General features: G+C 28.2%; 2 protein-coding genes across 2 annotated transcripts; one reads left to right on the top strand and one right to left on the bottom strand.

Moving 5' to 3' along the window:
- Positions 1 to 662: 662 nt before the first annotated feature.
- On the top strand, positions 663 to 5,321 carry cgd2_3700 (SWI/SNF related putative transcriptional regulator ATpase; the record flags this gene model as incomplete). Its single annotated transcript, XM_626555.1, has 1 exon — positions 663 to 5,321. One exon carries the CDS (start codon positions 663 to 665, stop codon positions 5,319 to 5,321), a length of 4,659 nt encoding a protein of 1,552 aa, XP_626555.1.
- Positions 5,322 to 6,409: 1,088 nt separating this feature from the next.
- On the bottom strand, positions 6,410 to 18,256 carry cgd2_3690 (WD repeat protein; the record flags this gene model as incomplete). Its single annotated transcript, XM_626554.1, has 1 exon — positions 6,410 to 18,256. One exon carries the CDS (start codon positions 18,254 to 18,256, stop codon positions 6,410 to 6,412), a length of 11,847 nt encoding a protein of 3,948 aa, XP_626554.1.
- Positions 18,257 to 18,391: the final 135 nt, after the last annotated feature.

Raw genomic sequence — 18,391 nt, 5'->3', positions numbered from 1 at the left:
CTAGTATTATCAAACCACTAGGTATTTTGGCGCGCAAAGCATGCAAATATATTTAAATTTTTTAATTATTAGAAAAAATGTGTAAATAAATCCACTATTTTCTCAAAGAAAAAATCAAAACCTTATGTTTATAAATTCCTGTGTTCATTTTACACCTTAATCTCTTGCTTGATTTTTTTTTTTTTTTTTTTTGATCTCGTTTTTGTTCTTTTCATGAAGATAAATCTTGTGATTCAAATTAATATAATTATTATTGGCGCCAATAAAGATAATAAGTAAAGGAAATATATACCAGAAAAATAAATACAAACAATATAACAAGAAGTGAAGTGAAAACATTGGCATATATTTATACAAATGAAGCATTTGTGTATTTATATATGTATATTTAGCCAGGTATAAGCATAGCTCAAATATTTAAGTAGGGATATTGCTTTGTTGTGAAATTAGGTTTCTGATATTTCTTTTTTTTCACTTTTTTTTTTATGAAGAGAGATCAAAAGAAAGAGAGAAAGCCAATTTGAAAATTGAGCAAGTTTTTTAACAAATTGAGAAATTAAAGAAGAATTTACCAGAGTGAATATAAATAGATACCCTTTGAACAAATCTATTGTTATCAAATAAGAAAGTGGGGTAGGATTTTAGCCACAAGGTAACCAGATATGGAAGGTCTGAGAAGCTCAGAAAGCAAAGCTTCAGGATATGGAAATGAGGAGGGTTATTTAGCTATGGAAATTGATGAGTTTAAAATTGAACCTAGTTTAGAAAGAGTTATTGTTGAAGCTTCTACTAATTCTACTGAAATATTTGGAAGATGTTTGGAAACCTCTTTAAAGTTTCAAGAGTTAAGAAAACATGGGATTAAACTTGTAAATAGAGTTGAAATTCCAGAAATTAATGTATTAAAGCTTAGATTCAAAATCTTGATACAATGTTATAGAATGTTAAGTAGAGGTTTAATTCCTGGAGAAAAATTACTTGGGGAGTTATTTGGAATGATGGATGATCTTATTGTTAGACGAGGATTTGATCTATTCAAATATGGAGAAAATGAACAAAAAGAAAATGAAAAACTTTTAGACTCTGAAACCCGAATGTTTCTTGTTTTAAAGGATTATTTTGGTCATTCAAAGAAAGTATTTAGAGACAAAATCAAAAAAACAGGAAATATCATGGAAAATATACCCAGAAATAAGACTTCTTTACTTACTGGAGAGCTTACCAGGGTCTTTTCTGAAATTAATTCACTACGTATTAATCCTTTAAAATTTGCTGGATCATTTGAAATTGAGTCCAATTTCTTAGCAAGATGGAATAAATATACTCAACAGGAAAAACAATTCTTAATCGGTCTTAAAGATATTGATACTGAAGCTAATCTAAGAAAGTATCTTGCTCTTCCAGCTGATGTATCTTATAGAGCTTCACTTAATGAAAAACTTAATAGGCTTTCAAAGATTCAAAATAGAGTCAGAAATATGGTCAAGGAACGAGGAATGTATTATCAGGTTACTGAAAAAAGCATACTCCAGAGTAAAGAATTTAATGAAAATCTTGATTCAAATCCTGTTTCTGCTCAGATTCTTGCTCAGAATTTGGAAGATCCTAATATTCAATCATCTTCAAATACTAAACAAAATCTAAACATGAGTCAGAATCCCGTTATTGATACTTGTCCAGAAAAATCATTACAAGATGAAAAACTTAAAATTCTTCAAGAGTCAATATTGGAGGGTATTTCTTCAACTGGTATATTTATTCCATCATTAACAATAGATCCTGAAGATAGAGGATATTCTATGCTTGAGAGAATTTGTCATCGTTTTTCTCAGTTTTGGTCATCCAAATCTCCAATAATTCATCAATACAGATTCCAAATGATCATTGATGGAATACCAACTGAAAGAGAAAAGATGATTAGAGAAAAGAAAAGAAAAAAAGCTCTCTTAGGACGTTTAGCTGTTAATGCTACCAAACAAGTTGTTTCTATTCAATCCCAAAAGCAAATTAATCTTGAAAGGAAAGAAAGAGAGAGACTCCGTCTATTAAGAGAAAATGATTTAGAGGCTTATTTAGAGCTTGTGAAAGAAACTAAAAATAGAAGATTACAAGAGCTTATTAACCAAACTGATAGATTCCTATTAGATATTGGACTTAGAGTGCAAGACCAAAAGATGGTAGGCTCAGAAAGTGGATTTGTCCAGAATTCAAATATAGAAGGGGATCAAAGAGAAACTGGTGATCTGATTGGAGTATCTAATGCTAATATTGATGAATCTTCAGAATTTATTAATATTCCAAAAACTACAAGCGTGGCATCATATTATACAATGGCTCATTCAGTATCTGAAAGTATTTCTGATAAACCAATGAAACTTCTTAAAGGAGGAAGTCTTTTACCATATCAAATCATTGGAGTTGAATGGATGTTAAGTCTTTATAATAACAAATTACACGGTATTCTAGCTGATGAAATGGGACTTGGAAAGACTGTTCAAACTATTGCATTATTGACATATTTATATGAACATAAAGATAATCAAGGTCCTCATCTTGTTGTTGTACCATTATCTACTTTACCAAATTGGCAAAAAGAGTTTGAGATCTGGAGTCCAGAATTGAAAATACTTTGTTTTAAAGGAAGTAGATATGAAAGAAGATCACTTATTTATGAAATGAGACAAACTAAATTTAATGTATGTTTGACTACATTTGACTTCATTATCAGAGAAAGTGGAGCTTTACAATCAATGCAATGGAAACATATTATAGTAGATGAAGGTCATCGTTTAAAGAATTCAAAGAGCAAATTTCATGTAGTATTAGCAGATTTTAAATCAGAAAATAGATTATTATTAACCGGTACCCCACTTCAGAATAGTATTACAGAATTATGGTCTTTACTTAATTTCTTATTACCACAAGTTTTTCATTCTGTTGAAGATTTTCAAGTTTGGTTTAGTAAACCATTTAGTGATCTTCCATCAAATGAAGCTAGTTTAGAACTTTCAGAAGAGGAGAGATTATTTGTAATAAGTAGATTACATTCAATTTTGAGACCATTTCTATTAAGAAGAGTAAAGTCAGATGTATTACAAGATCTACCAGAAAAGAAGGAATATATTGTTAGAATGGAGCTTACTCCTTGGCAAAAGATTGTTTATGATCAAATCAAACAAAAAGCAGTACATTCTATGGATCTTTCAAGTGGGAAGATTCAATATAGATCAGTTAGTAATACAATAATGCAGCTTAGAAAGATAGTTAATCATCCATATCTATTTGTGGAGGAGTATTTAATAGAGGATGATGATATCTTTAGAGTGAGTTGTAAATTTGAAGTTTTGGATAGAATGCTTCCAAAATTGATTCGTTTTCGTCATAAAGTACTAATTTTTTGTCAAATGACACAGTTAATGGATATTTTGGGTGACTTTTTAGATTATAGAGGTATCGAACATCATAGATTGGATGGAACAATGACAATACAAGAAAGAAAGGAGAAAATGGATGAATTTAATTCTCCAGATTCTGAGAAGTTTGTTTTTGTTTTATCAACAAGAGCTGGAGGATTAGGTTTAAATCTTCAAGCTGCTGATACTGTAATAATTTTTGACTCAGATTGGAATCCTCATCAAGATCTTCAGGCTCAAAGTAGAGCTCATAGAATGGGTCAAAAGAATGAAGTTCGAGTATTACGTTTTGTTTCAATTTCAGGAGTAGAAGAGTTAGTTTTAAAGCGTGCTCAGAAGAAATTGGAGATTGATCATAAAATTATTCAAGCAGGAATGTTTAACTCAACTCAAGTTGAAGAGGAAGAGAGGGAGGATAGGCTTAAAGAGTTATTTGGTAAGGAGGAGTATAAGAGTGATTCAAGAGTAACAACACCATCAGAGATTAACCAATTTTTGGCTAGAAATGATGAAGAACTGAAGGCTTTTGAAGAGATGGATAAGAAAACATTTGGTAAGAATATATATCAAAAGATTCAGGATTGGAGTAAGAATATAACAAAGAAATCATTAACAAATAATAAGAATATTAAAGAAATAGAAAAGGATAATGAAGATACTGATTCAAATTTACTAAAGTATGGTCAGAATATTTCAAAATCTCCTTTGAGACCAAAAAAACCAGGAAGAAGACAGAAAAGCATTCAAATGGAAGAACAAGAATCTCAAGAAGAAGTTTTAGGAGAATCAAAGAATGAGAATTCAAAATCTCAAGAAGTTTTAACATTGGAAGATAGTAAGATTTACCTTGAATGTTTGGAGAAATCTGGAAGAATGATAAAGATGCAAGAAGTTCCAGATTGGATTGTAAGACCACCAAATGAGGTGAATGCTGAATTAGGTATTGAAGATAATAATTTGAATGAAATTCGTGATTTGGACAGATCAGAGAGAAAATCAAGATGGAAATCAAATAAGGATTATCTATGTGTGGAAGGACTTAGTGAGAGAGCTTTTTTAAGAGTAATGGAAAAATACGAGGCAGGAGAAATTACTGATATTTCAAAAGAGTTACTAAAAGAGACAAATAAGAGAAGGAGATCTCTTCCTTCTTTATCAAACGAAAGTAATTCAGAATTTATTGGAAAAGGTAATAACTCTCTTTTTTCATTATCATCATTGAGAGGTAAAAGAGGCTCTTTGAGAAATATTTCAACCTTTAAGAGACAAGATAGACAAGAGAGACGAAAATCGTCAGCTTACTTTTCTTCTAATTCCTCAAATTCACCTCCTCCTGACTTGAACGGATCTTCTTCAGATAATAAGAGTTTGTCAAAAAGGAGAAAGATCATTTCTTTTAGCGATGATGAAGAAGCTGAAGACTTTGACAACTGTTCCAGTGTGACAAGAAGAGTTTTAAGAAGAGATACTGTTACTAAAGGGCGTAAACTTCGTAGTCAGAAATGGGAGGATGAGGATGAGGACGAGGATGAGGATGAAGACGAAAATGAAAATGAGGAGGATAAGGAAGATGAAGAAGGTGGGGAGGATGATAGTGGTGTCCAAAATGACGATTATGAAGATGATTACCTATATAGTAATCCTAGTAGTAAAAGTAAGAAGAACCAAAAGAATGCCACTACTTTACAACCTGTAAAGAAGAAAGGAAAGTCAAATTCAAAGGCTCAAAAAAATAAGGGTAATACCTCTAATCGTAAAATCCAAGAAAACAATTCTAATATTAAGCTTGAGGAAGAATCCAAGGATAACTCCAAGGAAATTAATGATTCAGACAACGATTTTCCTCTTTCTACTAACTATATGGACTCCCTTCCAAATACTCCTGAAGCTATTGTAATTAACAATTGATAAACTATCAATGCATTTTGTTGATATAATTCGCATTGTTATTTAACTTTTATTATTGTATCTTTTGTTTATTTTTCAATTCAAGTTTTTTTAATCTAGCTCAAATCTTCTTTAATAACATAGGAAATAAATACTAACCAAAACAATTAGTTTATTTTAATTTTAATCCTATTAATATAAATAATGCATTTCCACGATTTCCCGCCAAAACGCATGCAATTTTAATGTGGACGATAAATATATATTAGAGTGAAATATTCAATTAAATGCAAGATTTGTAAGTAATAAAATAGATTTTTTAAGTTATATTAACAATTAAAGGGTTACTTTTTATTTTAAAAAGAAAATCAGTTAAAGGATTTGAAAGGAGCATTTTAACCAGCACCGCCATCACTGTTACACCTCCCCCCTTTATTTCGTTAATTAGAATAAAAAATGCATGCATGCATTTAAGAATTTAGGGAAAAAAAGAAGCAAAAGGAAAACTTTTTTTTTTGAAAATTGTCAAAATTAATAATTAAAGTGAAAATAAGCCAAAATGATTAAAAGAAGGATAAGATACACAGAAATAGAAGTTTCAGGTAAGTAATATAATATAAATTAAAATGAGAAAGGAATTATATAGTGAGAATAGAACAAGATATATTATTTATTTAATTAATAAATTTATATGCATTTTTTTCAGATGTTACTGATTCAGATAGTTGTGGGTCTGATGATGAAGCAATATTGGATAAATATTGTCCAATCGCGAGTAAAAATAAGCCTGTATATGTAAAATATGTGGATATATTGAGTTATAGTACATTATTATTTTTTGTTTCTATAATACTATATGTAAGTTTGGTCAATGTTAAATATAAAATGATTATGATTCATTAATATTCACCAATAATATCTTAGTATTTAACAAATTATGATATATTTCTAGCTCTTGCATCTCTTGGACTAATTGGTAATGTACTTAGTCTTGGAATGCTTCATTTTTGGTAATTTTTGTTATAGAAGTAATGAAGTATCTTTTGATATTTCTTCTTGATTTGATCCATAGATTTTATTGTAAATTAAGTCTTTTTAGTTAATTAGAACTAGCAATCAATATTGTTTGTCAAATTAAACTTGTAAAGTGACTTGTCATTATATAACTTCTTGTTTAAAAGGATTACATTTGAAAGTCCATCCTCATCTACCATTTTACATACAGAAATTCTAAGTTGTAAATCTTCTATGTAGTTTTGAATTAATTTTGTCCAATTTGAGAGAATTTCTTCATTCTTCATCTTTGAAAGTTTTTCTCTAGTCCCTCTCTCATTCCAACTTAATGCTAAATCGTAAATATTAGGGTTATGGCAATCTTCTTGTTCTGGATCTTGTTCTTCATCTTGGTCAAGATCTTGATCAAGATCTGAGTAGCCATGGTAAAATGCCAATTCCTGACTATCAAATTCAACTCTTAAAGTTTCTTCAGAACTTTCAAATATACTACTATTATTACCATCATCATTAGACTTGATAAAGTCATAAAAAGTCATTCCATTGATTTTTTCCAAGTTATCATCATTATCTTCATTAAGTGAATTGTTATACAATCTAATCATAGATAATAAAATCTCTTCGTTCAAAGCTCCAAATTCGTGTTTATAATCATCCAAGAACTTAAACCTACCTATAATGATTGATTGAATGAATAATATTCTTGGCCATACTGAATGTACTATAGGTCCATAAATAGACTCGTACCCATTTAATATTACTATAATCATAGCTGGATTATAGCAAATTTGTGGATCTGATACAACTTCAAACAATTCAACCAGATCTAAATTGAGAAGTCGAATCTTTTCTGTTTCAAATCTATATCTATCTTCTTGAGTCAAAGTTCCTTTTCCAACCATATCATTATTATTACTCTTATTAGTTTCGCACAAATCTCCAAAAAGCTGATTCAATTCCTCTTTTTTAACTATACAAGAAAGCCGATCATAAACACTTTTTTTAGTTTCTTGATTAATTATCCCATTATTTGAAAAATTTTGGATTGTTTTACAGTTATCCAAATTAGAATTTAAATCAATATTCTTAACTCTTGAATAGGAACTAGCAAAATAAAGTTGTAAAGAAAATAGTCCTGCTAAGTTCTGATAAACTCTAAAAGTTTGCTGATAATCTGTAAACTTTAATAATTCACATGACTCAATCAAAGTTTGTAATGCAATCATTAGATCATATTGACCATACTTTGAATACATGAAATCTATGCCAGTTTTCCACTGATTTGAAAGACATTTCTTTACAAGAAACTCTGCTAATAAATCAGGATTATTCAATTTTGTTTCAATCAAATTTATATTTGGTTTGTTATATAATCCAAAAATAATATTACTTTTATCTTGTAATTCTCTTTTTTTATATATATTTAAAACACGCTGTGAAATTAATACTCTAATCCAATTGCTAGGTAATATACGAGAACTTGAATTTTGTAAAGTTCCATTATTAGTATCAAAATCAAGATTCATTAAAACTTGATTAATTTGATTTGAAGTTAATTCTTCAAGTGAAGGAATTTCTGGAATCTCTAATAATATATTTGTGAATAATACCAAATCAAATTCTTGTTTAGAATGATGTGTTAATAATTGATCTATTTTAGAAATTGTATCATTTATTATTCTTTGACTATATTCATCATCTTTTGAAATACCTTCTTCATGAAAATCTATCATTACTAAATAATATCTTGTTAAATGTAAATATATTGATTCTCTAATCTTTACTATTCCAACTTCATTATTAATTTGATTTAATTCAATATCTTCTGTCAAAGTTTCCATTACTGTATCAGGATTCATAATTAACTGGCATATTTGATATAATATTGATGTTATAAAAGGCTTGTTATGAAATTGTTCAATAATTTCTTTAATTAATTCTATAAGCATATTATCCAATTGTTTTTTTTCTATATAAGTATTATTTATTAATATAACTTTAAGACATTTTTGTACTGTTTTAAATTTAATTATATGAGTTTTATCATTTTCTGTATGAATATATTCAAAAAGAATAGATAATTCCAATATCTTCTTGAAAATAGGAATAACCTCATTTGATGAAAATATTTTAAGTATAAATATTGAAATCTTTAATAAATTCGATTCATCAAAATTTCCCAAGTTATTAAGATCTTCAATTAAGTAATTTTCTGAAAAACCAGAATCTTCAAGTATTCCAATAACTTTTTCTCTTATACTTTCTATATAATATGAGTATTTAGATCTTGAAATATGATCAACTTGATTGGTAAATTGAAATAATGTCAAAATTGATTGTAATTTCATTCTATATGTAACATTAGATAAAGAAAGTTCTTCAGCTTCACTAAAAGCCAACATAAAACTTCTCCAAACAATATTAACACTTTCTTTTTGATTTGATTTAGAAGAAGAAGGTGATGAAGATGATTCTGTATATTTAATAGACTTGATCAGAAATTTATTAAAATTATTTATTTCTGAAGATTTACTATTTTCAAGCTCTTTATGTATTAAATCATTTAATTGACTTTTACCAAAACTTTGAAATAACCATATAAAAATAACTCTTGTAAATATTGAAGAGATATAGTACATTTCAATCAAATAATCTGTAATTGAATCCCAAGCTTGCAAGCTTCTACTTAAATTAATTGAAGAAGAGGTTGAAGTATTTTCTAGATTTAAAATATCAGTATTATTATTTGAATCTGAATTCCCTGATGAATCCATAGACTTTGTATCATTATTATTGTAAAGTTTTTGAGTAAATATTTTGAATTTTCGATAAAATCTTTGTTTAGAAACTTCCAGTTTGTTTTTCATATTAGGAATAAATCTCATGCCAATGTTAAATGCTAAATCAATATCAAACATGTAATTAACAATATTTTCAACAGAATTGTGAACATTCTTTGAATCAACAGGATGATCAACCAATGAAATTTTACTTGGGATTTGTATACTAAAGGGGACTTCTATGGTTACATTCTTGAAATTAAAATATCCAGATGGAGTAAATATTACTGGATTTCCTCTACTAGAGAGGAAAATTTCTTCAAGTAAATCAAAATATTGTGAATTATATTCAAATTCAAAATCTGTGAATTTTAATTTATTTTTTCCTATTTGAGAAATTAATTCACTTAATCCTTGTAATATTGTTTTTACTTTACTTTTTCTTAAATCTTGAATATTAATATTAGATAAAAGCAACATAAATAGCTTATAACTTGCATATTTTAGACACTCTTGAACATACTTCTGATCAAAATACTTTGGAACAAATTCTAATATTCTGCTTTTTATATTTTCAACTTCTTTTCTATATTCGTAACTGGTTTGATCACTAGTAGTATTAATACCATTCCCGTAGTCATTATTATCCATGTTATCATTTCCATAATCATTTTCCATATTATTCAAAGGTTTGAAATCTATTGATTTTCTTAAGTCCATAATTTCTAAAGTCTCCAATATAAAATGAATAGAAATAGAAATTAAGATAACTTGGTCAAAAGTTGAAAGCCATCTTTCCAGTTTTTCAAAGAAATACCAACAAAAAATTGAGATCTTAAGTAAAAATAAAGGAGTCAATTCCATAGAGATCTTTTGAATTGAAATAGATAAATTCTTCAATTCAGACCAAAAATAACTCTTAATGAATTCTATTCTCTGTAATGATGACTTAAAGTTAATATTTGTTGAAAATATCTCCAATTCATTTGCAATATCACTCAAAAATGAACCTTCTAACCAATTAAAAACTTCTTCATCATTCAATAATGTTCTACATGATGCAGAAGATGACTCCTCCAAATATTTTAAAAGTAATGCATACTTTTGCTGGTGATAAAAATCTTTTAATAGAGTCTTCTCAGGTACACATAACCAATTTTCAAATTGTTCAAAAGTGACTTGATAATCATCCAGATTCAAATATAATATATCTATAATATGTCTTCTATATCCATGGTTTTCTATATCAAAAAAAAGAGTTTCATTTTTTGGATATCTGTTTTCCAAACTTAACTCGCTTAAAATCTTCCATAATATTCTATGATCTTCTACTGTTATTTTACCATATAATCCCAAAAACTCTTGCTCAAAGTAATTTTTCACTAAATCCTTACGTGGTAAAAATCCAAAAATTTGTCTATTCCTTTCTAAATCGAATTGATTACAAATTAAGACTTTATTCAAATTCTCTGTTGCTTTTTCCACATCATATGAATATAAAGCTTCAATAGTATTGAAAATCATTGTTATTTGAGTGTCTTTTCCATAAAATAGAGTTGAAGCCCTACATAACAATCCACTTTCATTTAAATTAGAAAGTAATTTCCAAAGTAATATGGTTGTCTCATCTTTGTTTATAAGTTTTGAAGTTTTTCCAGTCATACTTAAACTTGAACTATCTTGATTTGTATCATCATCACAATTATTATCAACAATAATCCTAAAAAGTATATCCAAAGAATCTAAACTTATGATTAGTTTTAATTCATTCATCTTCAACATAACATCCTTAGTTTCTTCAACAAATCTATTTAATAACAAATCACTTTTATCTTCTAATAAGAAATCTTCTTCATCAGTATCTGAATTGATATCTGTCTCATGATCTGAAATTATTTGATTTCTATCTTGACAAGAATTTGGAATTTGAACAAACTTATTTCCTTGAAAAATTGATAATATAAACTCTTGTACTAACTTTTTAAGATGTTTTATTTCATTATTTGAGCCTTGAATGTTTTCAAATCCCTGAATTATTTCAAAGTCAAAGATTTCCTTCCATATATCATGATCTTGAAGGTTTTCAATATTATCATTAATAGAAATATAACATAAAGTGTTAATTAATTCTATTAATAAATAAGAATTAATTGAAGAATTTATTAATTCTTTGAATTTATTCTTCATCTTTGGAAATTTCTCAACCAAGTCCAAATAATGCTCTTCAAAAAGTGAATAATATAGTATAACTCTATTAACACTCATTTCTTGTATTATCTCTTTAAAAACTTGTTTAACTGACCATTCATAAAACTCAGAAATCTTCTCTTCATCCAACTTATATTCAACATTATCCAATTTTAAGGAATAAAATAACTTGTCCCATTGTACTAAACTAATAATATAGTCACTTTCTTTGTTAGATTCATATAAGAATTCGCTCTTACTTTTAACTTGATTATCATTATCATCATTAATTTTTAATGCAATCTTTAAATGTAACTTTAAAACAGGATTCTCTGACATGTACTCATTAATAATATTCCCAACAGTTTCTAATGGACATTTCTGAGAATCACATTCTTGTAGAAATGCTACCCATTCTCCTCTTCTAGCTAATTCATGTAATAAAGTCAAAGATCTTGGTAATCCATGAATTCTACAGAAAGTTGCTACTAGATGCCAAATGGGAGTATGTGGAAGTAAATCAACATTTTCAATACTTTGATTGTCTTGATCTGAAACAGAATTGTTTTCTTCATTATTATTACCTCCTGTTATGATATCACCAGTTGCCCAAGCTGCTTCTTCAAGCATCTTTAATACTGAAAATAAGGAACTAGAGTACTTTTGGTTATCTTGAAACTCTTTAAGAATATCTTGATCATTGTAATCATCATTGTTTTCCAAATATGAGCTTATTTTAGGAGGTCCAAATTTAAGAAATAAATTCCAAATTTCATTAATCTTTCCAGAATTCTTTGAATCTATTTGAATATCCATTTCTTTTGTATCATAATTTACTTTAGATTTAATGTCTCCTTCATCTTTCTTATGAATTTGGTGAAGATATATACATCTTGCAACTCTTATATCAGTACATAAGAGTTCTGTTGGTAATTCTAACATAGAAATAAATATTACACTACTACAAACAACAGTATCTCTGGTAAAGTTTCGAATTGCTAATGTATATACTGATTCATAAATTTCAATCTTTTCTTCCATTGACAATTCTGGGAACTTTAAATCCTCCTTTTTAAATTGTTTATACTCTAAACTATTATGAAATTTTGCATGTCTCATACATAAAAGATTAAATGCAAAAAATGGTCTTCCTATTGATATATAATGTAATATAGGTAAGCTTAATTTATCTTCAGAAATTTCGAATGATTTTTCTGTTTCTTCTTCTTTTTCTTCTTCTTCTATTACTTTTTTTAGGTTTTCAGAAAATATTTCAAAAAATTCATCCGTATTATTAGGGTTTTCTTTAAGTTTCTCTCTTAACTCTGGATACAATTCCATCAATTTTATCAAAGAGTCTGAGTTTTTATCTGTCATTTTTATTATCTGAGTAATATTAAATGATGTTGAAGAATCTGAATTCAATTCTTTATTATCATTTGCATTCATTTTATTAAAACAATCTCCTTGAATCTGATCAATGCATACTTTTTCTTTTAAAAATGCTTCCCTGAATACTTTTACTAAAGAGGGAAAGAATTTTCTAAGAAATTGGTAGAATTCTTGATTATATATCTCTTTTCTGGGTATATCCAATGAAAATAAAATTGAAAGAATATAATATGGGGTTATTTTGATCCTTTTATCTTTTCCTTTAAACTCTGATTGTTCGATATCTTTATCCTTATTTTCTTCTTTCGTTTCATTTTCTTCATTTTCCTCCTTTTCCTCTTTCTCCTCCTTTTCCTCTTTCTCCTCCTTTTCCTCTTTCTCCTCCTTTTCCTCTTTCTCCTCCTTTTCCTCATTTTCTTCCTCCTCTTTCTCCTCTCCCTCTTTCTTTTCCTCCCTTTTCTCCTCTTCTCTCTCATCAGGTCCAGGCACGCTTTCATAGTAGTTATTAAAGTACCTTATTAAGACATTTAATATGAATCCTGGACTATCCAACTTTTTAAGGTCAAATTGATCTATTTCTTCCTTCTTAACTTCAAACTCATTTTCAGTACAGCCATTTAGGAGAGATAAATAAATATTCTCATCAATACTTGATTTAAGGGAATTGAAAGTCTGTTTTAGAGAAAGCAAAATTATATCTTGCTTTCTATCTAGATAAACATATATAGTATTTAAATAATCAGTATAATCCACTTGATTTTGTTGATTTTCTTCTTTAATATTGGTTTCTCTAGAATTCTCAATTACTGATAAAAAAGTATGTAATGATTCTTTAGAAGTGAATTCATTGGATTTCATTAAGTAGTATCTAAAAAGATAAATTCCATAGTTACCATATCTGATGCATTTATCAAGAATATATTTAACATTATTATATCTGTCAATCTCAATTTGATTGATCTTCTCTTGCAACAAATCAGCCTTTAAGTGATGTATTGGAACAATTCCAGATGAATCTAAAGAATTCAAAAACACTTCAACAATAAATTTCGGACTATACTTAAAATTGAGACGAATTATTTCATTCAATAATTCATACTTGTAGGATTCTTCCACATTAAAATATTTGAACATTAGAAAAAGTGTATTATCCAAATAGTTCATTGAAGCTGGAATATTTTTCCATTCAAAATGAGAAAAAATAAATCCAAATACTGCAATGTAAATACTAGAAGTAATTGTCTTTGCAACTTGCAAATTAATTTCATAATCCAAGTTATTTGAAAGTTGTATTGTAGTCTTCCTGATGATTAAATTCAAAAGAGAATATACTAAAGCTTCATTTCTCTTTGGAGGGGTTTGGAATCCTCTTAATAGTCGGTTCCAAACAAAGCAAACCTGAAGGTGAGTTTTTTCAATGACTACTCTAATAGAAACATCAAACGACCATTCACTCAAAAATTTTAGTGAATGATTTAAATAACCAAAATTGTTGAAATTGTTGTTAATCATTTCTCTTCTTTGTCTTTGAAGTCTGAGCCATGTTAGATCACCTCTCTTAGAATTATGATCTCCAAAATTGGTAGTATTTAGCTGAATCTTCTCTAATGAGCTTGATATTGGGCTTGGGGATAATATAATTGATGAATTTGAAGATATATGCTCCTTTTGAGAAGATATAGAAAAACTTTCTTTTGAATCATTTTTGGATAATAATAATTGCCCAAATTCATTTTCATAATTGAGTAACTCCTCCTCAATTTCAAGCTCTTCATCTTCGTTCAAATCTAAACACTGTTTACAGCTTGAATTCTTAATAGAAACCAGTCTACCATTGTTAAGACGAATAAAATCATTTCCTTCTTGCTCAGGAATACTAGAAATTACTGTATTCATATTTTTGCCAGAAATTCTATCATTTTCAACCTCTTGCCCTTTTGAAATTCCTTCTTGTATATAAAGGTCATTATTTAATTCTAAATCGTAGTCTTCTATTTCAAAACACTTTAAACCTTCCCAAGTAGCAATAGCTTCAGTAGAAAAGTTTGAATAAAAGAAGTCTCTGTTACTAATTTCAACATTTTCTTTGTTTTCTGTTCTATAACCATCATCCTTATTATTTGATAATTTCTTGGCTGAGATACTGGTAACACTTTTAATTCTCCTACAATCCTCAAGATATTGTAAATTATACTCCTGGTTTATTTTGAATCCGGACTTTAAAGCTTGCAATCCACCAAATGGATAAGTCATTGCCGAAAAAATAGGATTGTTTACATGGCTTCCTTGATCAATACCTCCATAGAAATAGTATTCGTCTAAATTTTCATTAGAAACAAAACAATCATTGATGGATACTCCACCTTCTATACTTTCTTGAATGATTAGTTCATTATCAGTATTAACCTTGAACTCATTTTCCAAGTTACAATCTGATAAAACATTATATGGAATAGAATAAGTAAATAATGATGTCCAGATCCTATTTCTTTCCACAGAATAACAATTATTTGGATAGTAACTCTCCAATTCATTACTGAATTGAATAAGAGCAATATCATCATCATTTAAGGCACCAAAGTGCTTTAAATGGTTAATTAGTCTTCTTCTAATTTCTCTTCTACTTGTATAATACAGAATGCTTTTAAGATACTGTGTTGTATTCTCACCAATTTGTCTCAACATATGGATTGATAATGTTAAAGAATTCGTACTTAAAGTACAAATCAGTCTATAAATATCATGTAAAACTTTTAATCTAAATACTTGAGGGTTTTTATCTTTGCTACTTTTTAAATACCAATCAATTAAACTTGAATAATGTCCCATTATTATCTGGTCTCTTATAAATATCTCATTTTTACTCAAAATCTCATTATCATGATTACTTCCATCTTCATCAGCTACTTTGTTTGTTTCGTTAATCAATTCATCCTCTGAATTTTGATCACCTTTTTGTATGTTGTCACAAACTTTTACATAGGTTGTCAATTCTGAAGTCTTATTTAAATACATTCTAAATTCTGACAAATAGTAAGAAATTTCTTGTAGAAACTCATCAACCTTACACTTTTGTTGGTTTTTTTCTTCAGAAATCTCTGTTGACTCATTCTCGGAATAATATTTGATTTTGTCCAGGCAAAAATCAAGGAAAAGCTTGGATGATTCTCTTGTAAAATCCAAAGATAAATGCAAATTAGCATCTTGCAACATATTTCTTGCTAGTTTAACCATTTCTAGATTAAGTATCATTGGAGTATTTTCCAAAGAAAGGCTAATAAGCTTTAATTCTTCATGTTTGAATCCTATTTCCAATTGTATTAATGGAATAATGCATGGATCTACATTGTTATACTCACAAATTTTTTGCAAATTGTCAATATCCTGGTACCTTACAGTGGAATAAATGAGCCCAAGTAAGCTTATAGTTTTTGAAAAAAGACCAAGGTAAGATTTCTCCCTTCTAACATCTTTCAGTGCAAAGTAATGCCAATCTATAACTTTAGTTAAACCCATAATCAACGTAGTATATTCACATTCAAAGCTTAACTGATTAATAAAAAGATTTTTGCTTTCTTCAGAAATGTAAAAGCTTAGATGCTTCTTAGGTAAATCTCGAATAGAAAATTGTATTAAAACTGTATCAGATGATGGAATAATATCGATAAAACTAATCTCGTATTGAAATTCTTCATGATTTGGAAATTCATCAATGGTAATTGGAATTAAATGACTGTATATAAAGCTAGTTTTGTGAGATATCAATTTACGTTGAAAATGATTATCAGTTTCTTGATTTCCAAGTATTTCTGAGCAATTCTTATTACTTTGTTTAGGACTTATTGTTTTCGAAAATAAAATTTCAGGGATCCCTTCTAAAACCTTTTTTAAATGGCTAGAAATTGTCTTTAAATATATATTATTACTTAGCTCTTCAAAATTATCTATGAAATCTTCTCCGATGCTGTTTCTTGCAATGATATTTTCAATTGTAGTAATAATGATCTGATTCATCTTATAATTGCAAAATAGATCTCCATAAAACCAACTTTTGTTAAACAAAAGAGGCCATCCAAATTCATATTTTGTTAAATCCAACTTTAGATTCAAGCTTTTTGCCCAATCTAAAGAGTCTAAATATTGACAAGATTCTTCCGAAAGACATTTCATGATTTTTTCCAAAGCTTTATGTTCTTTTCCAAAATGGAAAGCTTCAGGATAAACTGTGAGCGATGAATACTCTTCATATAATTGTACGTGAGGTATACTTCCTGAGCTTATTTGCAACTTTTTCTTCAATTCAGTTCCTGGATCAGATATTCTCATTTCAGAAGTTTTTCTTGTGTCTATCAAGTATTTTAAAATACAATTAGAGCAGAAAATTTGACTAAAAATAGCATTTAAATCAATTATATACATCCCAACTTGTTTTATATGACTGGAAGCATTTTCATTTAAGCCATCAAAGACTAAAAATAACTTGGATAAATCTTTTCCAAATGAAAGAGTAACAAAAACATCAACTCTTGACTCATTTGAAACTGTGAAATCAAAGTAATCTTCACTCAGTTTAACCATTCTAAAGGCTATTCCCTGATAATAGTTCCAAATTAATAGCTCCAAAGTATCAATAGATACTGAAACAAGCCATCCACTTTGTATTGTAAAACCAGAAAAGCGAATCTGGGGATCTCGAAAATCTTGAATAAGAAACCTTCTTTTTAGAATTAAAGAATTACCTTGAATAAAATCCAAAGATAATACTATCAAATTAGCCATAATTATCACAAAACCTGATTCCATGGAGTTATCAACAAAAGTTTGAGCATTATTAAATGAGAAACAGCTTTTACAAGTTTTATGGCTTTCGGAAAATTGGGCTTTCTTATTAGAAAAAGTATTGAATATATCTATAATTGGAATTCGACTGTACCTGATTATTGTTCTCATTTGATTTGAAATAGGTGGTTTATGAGTATTTGTAACTTCAAAATCAATAGATATTGGCCTATTAAAGTTGATTACATTTTCCAAATTATTCTTTGCATTCAATTCAATTATTTCACATTCCCCATCCTCAAAGTTTCCAATTCTAGAAAACTGTATTATTGTCAAAAACTGATTTCCTGAATACTTACTACAGTATTTGCATTTGACGTCTTTTTCGATATACTCTGTTGTTTTTTCAAGAATAACCAAAGTTGGAGCAACTTCATACTCTCTGAGATGATCCTCTCTTATAATAGACTTGCACCAAATAGCTTCTGATATCACAGTTTTTGACTCAGTTTTCTCTTTTAAAAATGGCAATTTAATTTCCTTTAAAACAATATCCTTCTGTCTAGTATCAATATTTTCAATTTCACCTCTAGAAGTATCTAGAAATACACTAAGTTGACCTTTAGTTGTCAAATTCGCTATTAATTTGGGGTTATGCGATACCAAAAGCCTTCCATCTGTAAGTTCCAAATAATTACTACTTTTAATGGACTGTAAAATCACAAATGAAGGGTCCTCTTTCACAAATGTCTTGATCAAGCTCTGCACACCATTTGCTCCATTTTCCTCAACGCAATTTCTCATTGCTTTAATATCAAAACCCTTGTCACATTTATTTTTTCTTATTTTCAATACATGTTATATTTCGTAACTTTGGGGCGGCAAGGCAAAAATAATATATTATCTCATTATAAAGTCATTAAAAGAATGAGAAGAATG

The sequence above is a fragment of the Cryptosporidium parvum genome, chromosome 2 (genome assembly GCF_000165345.1).
Source record: "Cryptosporidium parvum Iowa II chromosome 2, whole genome shotgun sequence".
NCBI lineage: Eukaryota > Apicomplexa > Conoidasida > Eucoccidiorida > Cryptosporidiidae > Cryptosporidium > Cryptosporidium parvum.
Note: the sequence above shows the minus strand (reverse complement) of the source record. Positions and strands in the feature narration are given on the sequence as shown.